Source organism: Carcharhinus amblyrhynchos, chromosome 11, assembly GCF_965287045.1.
Source record: "Carcharhinus amblyrhynchos chromosome 11, sCarAmb.v2.hapA, whole genome shotgun sequence".
NCBI lineage: Eukaryota > Metazoa > Chordata > Chondrichthyes > Carcharhiniformes > Carcharhinidae > Carcharhinus > Carcharhinus amblyrhynchos.
The window spans coordinates 62,456,491-62,468,742 of NC_137334.1; the positions used below are offsets into that span (position 1 = coordinate 62,456,491).

General features: G+C 41.3%; 1 protein-coding gene across 1 annotated transcript in view; it reads right to left on the bottom strand.

The window, feature by feature from the left end:
- The window catches only part of LOC145350197 (extended synaptotagmin-3-like), a 98,877-nt gene extending 88,396 nt beyond the window's left edge, over window positions 1-10,481 (bottom strand). Inside the window, exon 1 of the mRNA XM_080199259.1 lies at window positions 9,866-10,481. Coding sequence (XP_080055385.1) covers window positions 9,866-10,225 — 360 coding nt within the window. The 5' untranslated portion in view covers window positions 10,226-10,481. The remainder of the gene's footprint in view (window positions 1-9,865) is intronic.
- Between the last annotated feature and the right edge of the window lie 1,771 nt (window positions 10,482-12,252).

A 12,252-nucleotide genomic window follows, 5' to 3' on the forward strand; every position in this document is an offset into this window, starting at 1 on the left:
CAGCCCATTCAGTCAGCACTGACACTGTGATACAGCATCTTATCTGGACCCCCTCTCTGCCCTATCCCTATAATTCTGTGCATTTACTCTGATAATCCTCTAATCTGCAACATCTTGGGACACTAAATGATTATTTAGCATGGCCAATCCATCTAACTTGCACACCTTAGGAGCATGGGAGGAAACCGGAGCAAACCTACGCAGACATGGGGAGAACATGCAAACTCCACACAGACACTCACCCAAGGCCGGAATTGAACCTGGGTCCCTGGAACCGTGAAGCAGCAGTGCTAACCACTGTGCTATCTTAAACAGTAATGAATATTTTGCTTGTCATTTGGAGCTTTCTTCATTTAGAGACTTAGTAAAATGCTATGGGATTTGTTGAGGCCATATTCTCTCTCTCAGCAACCCCCTTCTATAGTTGAGGGACTGTTCAATGCTTCAGAGATTCAATTAATGTGATGAAGACTGAAAAAATCTGAACAAATGTATTTATAAAATAAGACTTTCTGATAAACTTTAAAACTTTTAATTGAAAACACTGCTTACGTATTCCTAGGAAAAAAACTTCTTTAAAAGTCAATTTTAAGAGAAGCATTTCTGCTTTGTTTCAGAGCTGTCCAATGCACCCATTATTTCCTGGACTAGGTGACCTTGATTTGTTTCTTCAATAAGGCATTGGCAACCAAGTTGTACTTGCAGCACTGAGACAATCCTAAATATTTGCTTGCAATGTTTGCCAGATAGAAGCAAAAGAGGGAAGGTGAATTATAACATCATAACAGCGCTGAGAAGGCGTTCCTAATGGAAAAGTCTACGGATCAAACAGAGTTCATAACACAGGAAACTGCTTTACAAAGAGGGAGGCTTGTACTCGCAGGAAGGAGAGAAGGCACTGTTTGTGTCCTTAATTACAGAACAGGACTTTGATATAATTAAAGGATTCTCAGACTTTTTTAAGAAAAACAATTCTCAATGGAATTTAATCCAAACTATATAAGTTACCACAAAAACACAAAATAGTGGGATTGTGCTGATCTACTGATGAAGTGAGTTGAGAATTCATTAACCTGCAGCTTCATATTCTTGTGACATTCCTCAGTTACCTCACTACAATCTGAATCCACAACTGGTAATCTATTCAGCTACTTTGCTCATTCATTTTTTAAAAAAAAATTGGAGTTCCCTCTCATCTGCTAATTGCATCCATTAACAAAATCATTTTTAAAAATAATCAAAACGTGTGATGTACATGATGTTTGATGTCTCATTCATATTTTTGACTGGAGGTTTCAGTTAGATTCTTATTTAACCAAATGCTGCAAGTATAAAGCAGATTTTTGCCTAATTGTGGTTAATCTAGAATCCCTACAGTGCAGAAGGAGGCTATTCAGCCCAACAAACCTGCAACAATCCCATCCAGCCCTATCCCTGAAGCCCCACATTTTGTGCTGGTCCTCCTGGCACTAAGGGGCGATTTTACCATTTTTTGTCTAAGTCCTTGGCAGACTTGAAGCTGGGAGAGTTTCAGATCCATTTTTGGGCATGTTTTCAGGCCCCTCCATACACAATCTGCCTACAAAATTCTGAGCGAGCCTGTTGCTCACTGCAGAAGCCTGTGGGCAGGGTTTAACACACCTGAAAGCCTGCAATGGAGGTAGTGTCCATGGGCAGGCCTCTGATGCTGCACATGCATGTTAGCAGGCGTCTGATAGAAAAGAGAGAGAAGTGTCAGAACCCTGCTTATACAGCCAGCCTGAAGCAGCTTCCCTCCTCCTCAATCGCAGGGCTCAGGGCCCAAGATACAGTCCCTGCCGCACACCCTCATTGCCCATACCAATTGCAGACCCCCCTTTCCCATCGATCGCTGCAGTGTGGCAGCAAACCTCACTCTCTCTTCCCTGCAGAGTGGCAGCAGGCCCCCTCATCCCCCTTCCCTCCCCCCACCAATTCCTGCAGAGTGGCAGCAGGCTCCCTGCCCAATTAGCCCTGCCCCCACTGGCCCCTTCCCCCATTAGCCCACTCCCAGTGATGTCTGATGGGCATTGCCCGGGTGCCAGGGTCACACTGGCACTGCCCAAGGAATACCACCTCCTTGCTCTTGGCCTCCCCAGGGCGCCTCAATAGCCTCCAGTTCCACTAGCGAGGCCAAATCGACTGCTCCCTGTTCATGGAGGCATGTCTATTTCTCGCCTGTGAGAACCTTTCTCCGCGAGATCATAAAGGGGAGTGGGGGTGAGCCCAGACCAGGTTTGCTAAGCAGATGTTAAACAGCATTAAACACATTAGCCTGCCTCTCACCCATTTCTGGCAGGAGGAAATGACACCAGTCACAAAAACTGGCGTCAAACGCATAAAGCACATTATGCCCAACTTTACCACCACACCGAACCCGAAAATGGGTGCAACGCTATGGTAAAATTGCCTGCTCAGAGTCAATTTAGGATGGCCAATCAACCTAACCTACACATCTTTGGACTGTGGGAGGAAACCTGAGTACCCGGAGGAAACCTACGTCGATGTAGGAAGAACATGCAGACTCCACACAGACAGTGACATGAGGTGTAATTGAACCCTGGTCGCTGGTGTTATAAGGCTGTTGCTGATGGCTATAAGACAGCAGTGCTAACCACTGTGTCACCATGTCACTCTAAATCTAAATACTGAAGTTTTAATAATTAGCTCCATTTTGAAATAATAGATCACGTAAGCGACTAACACAGTAGGATACAAATATGTACACATTGCTAGCCTTCATACAATCTTTAACTGCCATTAAACTGTATGTTCTGTAATGTGCAAAATGGGAAAACTTGCATTGTTCCATGACATGTGTAAGCTTTCCCCTGTAGACTATATTTACTCTATTTTTCTAGATTGAACACGTATACAACAGCCGAAAGAAAAACAAAGGGCTAGAATCCAATTACACAAGCAAAATTGTACAAAAAAATCTTTGCTACTAAATACCAGCTCACCGAATGTACCAAATAATTCAATTTATTTTCAGAACAGCCTGATAGACAATAAGTCTCAGGTTATACAACAACTGTTTATTTTACACAAAACAGTATATGAATGGTACTCAGTGCAAAACAATACGTGTTCCAGTAATTCACTGCCATATTTCATAATTTGTCCAAGGTAAGCCTGAGCTTAACATACACTGAATATTAAAAATTAAGGTTCACTGCTTCTGTGGAAAAACTCATTAAACAAGCCTAATTGCTTTTCTGGCTAATGGAATATAAAATAACTCCTGCAATAAACACAACTAGGAATAATATTCCAATTCCTCATATTACCCTTTATGTTATTAAGATTTCTAAGCATAGTTTGTCAATTACGCAGGGAGGTTGTAACCATTTTGAAATGCCTGTGATACAAGCAATTTAATATTTCATCCATCCTGCCACAATATTATAAATTGGTCACTGTTTTCTACAATCAAAATGATATTGCAACCTCTGACAAAAATCAATACAAATATATATATTAACTGATGAGTTCAGATTAAAAAAAAAGCTTAATGAAATATGACTTGTTTATTCTCTCATCAGATGCTAAAACTGACTTGCGTTTATGGTATTTTGTGTTTTGTTTCAGATGTTTGCAACTGCATTTCCTTTGCTTTTTATTTTAATTATCCTTTGTCTGTCTGAATGAAACAATTATTCTCTGTGGTTTTGGAGAAGCAGACAAAGGAATCAATTAACCATGTATTATTACTAAAGATAAGCAATTAAAATAAAAATAAATCAATGAGGTTACATGCAGAATGGTAATAGTACAGGGGGATGTCATTCAGCCCATTGTGTTTGTGCCATCTCTCTGCATGAGCAACTCAGCCAGTCCCACTCAACTCGCTTTTCCTGCTAATCCTCACTGTTCAGGTGTTTATCCAGTTCCCTTTGGAAAGCCATGATTGAATCTGCCTTGACTACATATTCAGGAATTGTGTTCCAGATTCTAGTCACTCCTTTCTTTTTTTTTATTTTTTGGATGTTGCACAATGATCATTCCTTAACATTAACTATACTTCTGGGTTTGGCGGGTGGTTTTACAGCCAGATGCCCTTCCTGCCACTAATCCTCCCCATTATCCAGACTGGATACAAGCACCGGTATATAGTGGCTTGCCTGCATCGGTGGCCGGGTTCTTTCGTGGCCAACACAGACCTGGAGTGGGACTTCAACCAAGGGCTTTACGGCTGAGTTAGGAGAGCCCACCACTGCGCCACTCTGGCTCCCTCCAGATCCTAATCATTCACTGGGAAAAATATGTTTGTCATGCCACTGCTCATTGCTTCTTTTGCCATTCACCTTAAATTGTGCCCTCAAATTCTTGACCCTTCTGCCAATAGAAACAATCTCTCTCTACCTACTCTGCATGTTTTGGCGCCGCACCTGCGCAAAGATATTTTGGCCTTGGAGGGAGTGCAGAGGAGGTTTACTAGGCTGATACCAGAGTTGAGGGGGTTGAGCTATGAGGAGAGGCTGAATAAACTAGGCTTGTACTCGTTAGAGTTTAGAAGAATGAGGGGAGATCTCATTGAGACGTATAAGATGATGAATGGGATGGATAGGATAGAGGTGGAGAGACTCTTCCCGCTCAAAAAAGACAGTAGGACTAGGGGGCACAGCCTCAAGATAAAGGGGGGGCTGTTTAGAACGGAGTTGAGGAGGAACTTCTTCACTCAAAGGGTGGTGAATCTCTGGAATTCTCTGCCCGTTGAAGTGGTGGAGGCTGCCTCGCTAAATATTTTTAAGACGCGGGTTGATGGGTTTTTGATAAGAGAGGGGATTAAGGGTTATGGGGAGAGGGCGGGAAAGTGGAACTGAGCCGTGACAGATCAGCCATGATCTTATTGAATGGCGGGGCAGGCTCGAAGGGCTAGATGGCCTACTCCTGCTCCTATTTCTTATGTTCTTATGTTCATGATCTTGAACACTTCTATCAAATCCTCTCTCAGCCTTCTCATCTCTAAAGAGAGTAACCCCAGCTTTATTTATCCATCTACACCACTGTAGTCTCTTACTCCTTCTTCCGCACTTATGTAAATTCTTCTTACTCATCCTAAAATGCAATCTCCAGAATTGTGCACAATTCGCCTTTCGAGGCCGAATCAGTGTATAATGAAGATTTATCATAACTTCCCTGCTTTTGTACTGAGTGCCTCAACTTATAAAACCCAAGATTATGCCTGTCTTTTTAACCATGTTCTCACCCTGTCCCGTCATGTTCAACTGTACATTAATTCTCAGTCACTCTGCTCCTGTACCCACTTTATAATTGTACCCTTCCTTTAATAGTACCGCTCCTGATTCTCCCTACTAAAATGTATCACTTTGCACTCCTCTGCGTTAAACTGAGTTTGCCACACGTCTGCCCATTCTACCAGTCTGATCTCTTGAAGTCCATCAAATGCTCACAATGTTTCCAAGCCTTGTGTTTATTGCAAATTTTGAAATTGAGCCCTGCACATCGCAGGCTAGTCATTAGCATGTATCAAAACAGGTCTTAATATCAACTCCACTGCATACCATCTCCCATTCCAGAAAAAAAACACACATCATTCAGCCAACTTTTTAGCTGCGCTACTCCTGTTCCTCTTTGTGAAGATTTTTTAAAAACTCTTCACTCAAATAATATAGTATTTAATCTACATCAGTTAAGGGAGTAAAATAGCATAAGCATAACAGTAAATATTGACTTGTCATTGATTGCATTCTTATGCACGCATTAATTACTGAGAGGGCTGATTACCTGGAAAGGTTATTAAGACAGCATGTTTAATTATTATTTTAAACAAATTGCATACTGCATCAGTTCGATTGCTATGCTATGTAAGAACAGAAGGAGGTTATTTAGTTCCTTAAGGCTGTTCCATCATTCAGTCAGATCATGACTAATTTGTATATCAAATCCATTGCAGAATGCCTTGTCAAAGCTAATTACGGTGTTGAATAAATTTGAATCTGTCCTGTGAACCTCTTCTAATATGTTAAATAAATGTAAAATACTGTGCATCAAAACCCTGATGATGCTTCTGTCAAACTCACATTGTGTAACCATCAATATGGAGTCAAGAGATTGGGACATAACTAGTCAAAGGTTTGTTATCAACAATTGTAACATTTTTCAGGAAAACTAAATTAAAACTGTGATCTAATCCTGACCATCTAATCTAATTCACTCCATTGTTAAATTCAAAGCTTAACAGCTTTGGTAGTTTATGACAGTAACTGAATCAGTTAGTTTAGAGCCTCATCACTATTCCAAGTTAGCCAATATTATTGATTTAATTCATTTTCCAGAGATCTTTTGACCAGTGTAATTTTCTGATATTTTATTTGCTATTAGCTCTGGAATAGAAATCTCCAAACTTCTCTTTTACTTGTTCAGTTGTATTCAGGGAGCTAGCCATGATGTCAAAGCTGGGGCACATACTTCAGAGAGTCTTGCCAATACAATCAAGATAGCTACTTCCCCAAGTTTCTGACATGAGAACTGTTTTTTCATTTTGGAAGCACTGAAGAGAGGAAGAGGCACCCACACGCCCTCATTCGAGCCTCTTTAAATCTATTTTGCTCCAATAATTAGAACTGGAATTAATGACAATAACAGGATATTACCCCATTGAGACACTGTGACAGTCTAACATTTGCTATCATGTCCTTGGTTAAATGTTGCTATGTTTGACCTCACCAAAGGATTCAATACAGCAATAAGGAATGACCAGTGGGAGATATGTTAGTGCACTTAATTTCTGAACAACACCAATTGCATGGCACGAATGGCCTTCTTCTGCACTGGAATGAAAACATTTCACACTTTGTTTTATACTTTGCAGCAGATGCAGTTTTTAAAAATACATTCAGATCAAATTATACCTTGGTGTTTTTCACAAGTTATCTGCCTAATGAGCAAGTTATGAGTTAGCAGCAGGAAGTATTTTGAATTCAACATGCTCTCCAGTTCTTTTTCATTAACGATCGGTTTTGAATTCACATGGTTAGCACTGCTGCCTCACAGCGCCAGGAACTCAGGTTCAATTCCTGGCTTGGGTTGCTTTCCGTGCGGAGTCCACACATTCTCTCCATGGGCTCCAGCTTCCTCCCACAGTCCAAAAGATGTGCTGGTTAGGTGCATTGGCCATGCTAAATTCTCCCTCAGTGTACCCAAATGGATGCCGGAGTGTGGCGATTCGGGGATTTTTACAATAACTTCACTACAGTGTTAACGTAAGCCTACTTGTGACACTAACAAACAAATATCTGGTGGAAGAAATTCCAAATATTCAGTATGCTGCAAATAAGAAATTCACCTCCTTGCTTTCATATATCATTCATTTGGAAACTCATGCTATTTCTCGCCACACATTCAATAGCTTCCTCAAATATCCTTTTGTTCATCTCCTGAAAATTTACTTAGTTAGTTCTTCTTCCCATATCCTATTATTATGTGTTGCATCTTTGGATAATTTACTGCATGAAAAGGAGCCATAAAAAGGTACAAGTTAATCAGCGTCTGCGGTGGTCTGCATTAGGTGGCTCTCATTTTGGCTGAACTTGTGATATAATTTCCAGTCCCAAACTCCATTAATGTTCAGTGTCAATTATTATAAATAACTTCAGGTAATAATGAGCTGTGCAATATGCTGGTACTGTATTGAAAACTGAATGCTCCACAAATACACTAAGCTCAAGATAAACTGCAATAAAGTGGCATAGATAGAAAATTAATACATCAATTATACAATAAATGCTGACCACATGGGGAAAATCTTAGAAGTTAATACTCTATTAAGACAACACATAATTGAAAATATAATAACAAGCACACCCAACACTGCACAGTGAAGTTGAGATGGTAAACTTGGATGCAAAATATTGTGTGATGAACTGTTCTCCCAAATGGTATACAATTGAAATCTTTCACTAATAGCATATTCTGCCATATAGCACCACCAACATCTCCATAACAGTCATGAAGGATATTGAATCACTAAAAAAAATGTTGCACTGTAATTTAAATTACCTTGATCATTAGAATACATTACCTGCCTTAATGCAACCTTATTCATTAATTTGCTATCACTACAGTACAAAAGAATGCATAACAGCAACAAGAACATAGTTCCTGGGTGCCAGTTTTGCAATAGTGCTAAAACTGCTTCTGATAATGAGCTGATTCAGATAAGATGGGTCTCATCCAATTATGCTGTGGAAGTGCAGAAATCCTGCAATGGATTTTCAAAAGCAACTCGGGTACTCATAGAACAAATGTTCTCAACCCCCAGTGATTGAAAGTAGATAATCATTTCATCAGTTGTTTCAAAATAATACAGTAGGTCTCACTAACAATCTAAGGCTGGTAATTGGTCCCAGCATCTTTGCGTGTATGGGCCTGTTTCATGTGTAAATATGGATAAGTCACCTAACCACAGTGATCTGAAGGTGTATTTGTATTGTGGCTTTCACATTTTTAGGATATCCCTAAACATGTAGTCATAGTTTTACGTAGGCAAAAGAGCAGGCAGTTTATAAACAGCAATGATAAGTGGCCAGTTACATAGTAGTGTTTGTTGTGGAAGGTATATTGTAGGGACATGAGAGAACTCCCGAGCTTTCTTCAATTGTTACCATGGGATCTTTTGGAAAAGGAACAGATCTCTTCAACAGTATTCCAATGCAGCACAACATAAATTTCTTATGTTTCCACTGAAAAGGAATCATTTAAAATAGTAACTGTTCCCTTCAAACGGTCTGCTGTACATTTGGAGCATTTTCTCTTATTTATTACAATGGCCCATAATATTTTGGATTACCATACAATCCAAGAAAAATATTTATTTATTATTGTCACAAGTAGGCTTACATTAATACTGCAATGAAGTTACTGTGAAAATCCCTTAGTCACCACCTCTGACACCTGCTTGAGTACACTGACGGAGAATTTAACATGGCCAATACACCTAACCAGCATATATTTTGCATTGTGGGTGGAAACCGGAGCACCCGGGAGGAAACCCTGCAGACATCGACAGTGGAAACTGGAATTGGAACCCGATCCCTGGCGCTGGGAGGCAGCAGTGCTAATTATTGTATCACAATGCCACCTAAGGTTATACCAGGTATTTCCTAAAGAAACGAGCAGTCTTCAATGTGTTCTTACTGAAGCAGAACTTCAATTTCTAAGTGTAGCGATAATGCATAGTGTTTCTCCCAAAAAAGAGACTATGTTTTGTATACATATATACATATACACACGTGTAATGCACACACACGCGTATATATGACCTACTTAATGTTTGCTTTTATGAGGTACTTCTTTAGAAAATACCCAGAAAATGAATTCAGTGCTCAGGACAAGTACCAATTAATTGATTATTACAATGTTATTATGTGAATGTCTCCATGTCCCGATGAGAAGTGGATTAAGTATCGCTCAATTATATCCCGAGAAACCTGTCTAACTTGCGCAACACTTTGGTCTCAGCTCTGTTTCGCAATTATTTGACAAGCGTGTGGCCTAGAATGGTGTAAAGAACCCGGGCAGGTTGGAAAATTGAACAGATAGGGAGGCAGGAATTCCGCAGCCGGCAGTTACTGCTGAATATGGGAGCGAAATAAGCAATCGCTAAAAGTTTCAATGTAACAGCGGAGGGGGGAAAAAGCAGCTGCTAGCGAGCAAACCCTGCACTGCCATCTGGTTGCCGAGTAACAAGAAATCTGAAATGACAATGATGACTATAAAACCGTGCTGATAAATAAAAACAGGTTCCCGCCTGCACACACCAAACCCACTGCAATCAAAGATCTGATCTGATTTCAATCTTACAACCAGTGATTGTACCCACCCAAGGCGGCAGATCTTGCTTAATCTCATTAGTAATCACAAACTTCTCGTCTTCCAGTAATTGGAATGCTGCTTGCAAGCGGGCAAGTTTCCAGCCCCGGTTCCTCTTCCACCAAATCCAGATGAGGAGGCCGAAGATGATCCAGGTAAGACTCAGTCCGAAGTAGCCGGTCAGGTAGACGGGGAAGAGGTAGGTGAAAGCCTTGGCGAATTGTGTCAGCAGCTCCATTAACCCCGGCAGTAAAGGGCTGTTCTCTGTCATCTCACTGCAAAGTATCTCCGAGGACACTGAGGCTCTCCGCTCCGAGAAGGAGATACTCTCCTTGCCTCCCAATTTCTTCACTTCCGCAGCGCCTCTCATTCTTTGCCTCCACAACTCCCTTTATTTTTCCTTCCTTTGAAATGCACCTCCCTCTTTTCAGGAAGAAACTTCTGCGACTGAGCCCACTTCTAGCACTGCAAATCCTCGGTGTACACACGCCACTCCTACTCAGCCCTTTAACCCTCCGGTCCCTCCTGCTCCGGGGACATCACGGATTTGTGGCTGGAGTCGCGGCTTCTCCACTCACCCTCCACCCTCTCTCATCACTGCGCAAAACAAACCTCTGTCCGCCTCCACAGAGACACTCCCCCCTCCAGCCAGCCTGACTCTGCTGCCTCCTCCTCCCCTTGCTGGCAACTTTACTGATTGACTGACTGCTTGTTAATGCCGAAACTGAAACCATCCGAAAACATTTGCACCTTTACTTTTAGAGGATATTTAAAATGCACTACACGTTATGGGAAGTATTACCCTCTTCCCAGCTCTCCCGCCCGCCCTATCGCTTAGACCTGGGAATCTGCCCCCGGGTTGCTCAGTCCAAATCCAATTTCTGCCCAGTTCGGATCAATGGATGTCAGTGAAGTCAGTGGCAGTGCAAACACATTCTCAGCTGCAGGTCTGAAGCCTGACAGCACTGCTCTTTTCAGCAATGAAATGTGACACCTGAAACATAACAGATATGTACGAGGTTCATTGTTTAAAAAAATCCGTCTGGAGAAAATATCACATCTCCGATCATTAAAATCGGGAAAATAAAAATTGCCAGTGATTATGAAAGCATCTGACCTGTAGCGCTCTATTGAGATGGGGCTTTGGAAATTTATTAATCTAGATTTTGGGGTCTGCTGTGAGTTGTCTTTCTATTTTTTCTGATGCATTAAACAAGAAAGCAGGACCTAGAAATCAACTCCCCAACCAAATGGCACAAAAACTCCTCGCCCATTGTAAGAGGTATCCCTACAAATAAGATTTCTTTGATTTGTCACAAGTTGGCTTACATTAACAGTGCAATGAAGTTACTTTGAAAATCCTCTGGTCACCACACTCTGGCACCTGTTCGGGTAGACTGAGGGAGAATTTAGCACGGCCAATACACCAAACTAGCATGTCTTTCAGACTGTGGGAGGAGACTGGAGCACCTGGAGGAAACCCACGCAGACACGGGGAGAACATGCAAACTCCAAGCCAGGAATCGAACTCAGGCTCCTGCTGCTGTGAGGCAGCAGTGTTAACCACTGTGCCACCCAAGATTTGATAAATCATCAATGCGTAATAACAGTCAAACAATAATATAACATTCACAAAGTGCCAATGCCATCTTCCAAACATCCAACAATTAACTGTCTCTCTGTCACCCGCCTTACATGCAGGCCGGTTCACTCAGATCATGCACTGTCTCTGTCAGCAAACAGCATCGGAGCCACAACCTGGCCCAATGGGGAACATTATACACACGGCAGGCCACAATAGATGTATGACTGAACATCATCAATACTGTTATTACAATGGATTTCTAAAGCAAGTTTTGTTCATTTCCTTTTAAAAATGTAATGCTTGGTGATGCTATGATCAGTTTCAGGTGGGTTCACACGGGGGTTGAGGAATAACAGTTATTTTTGTGAAAGTTGGATGTGGTTCAAAGGTGAAATGAGAATAGTGAATGGAGGTAGGTGATAATTACTCTGGTGTTTCCAGGTTATTTTCCTCTAGTACTAATGCTGCTGTAACAATGAATTGTAGAAGGGATGGGGGAGGTGGGTGGAGTGGGGGTGGAATACTTGTGAATAAGCTTCAGTTGAAAGGGACTTTTAAAAACTTCATTCTAAATTAGAATTTGGAAGCAATTTTATTAATTGTACCATAGGGTGTCCCCTATACATCCAGTTCACTACTCTGTTATTTCCAAACCCAGATTGGGCCTGCGTATTGCATCACATAGAAATATGTCACAGATAGTGACCATTCAGCCCACCATGCCAGTGCAAGCAGTTAATGCCTCCATTCAGCTTTTTGATCTGTAGCACTATAGTTACAGCACCTCAAATGCACATCGAACGTTTTTGAAG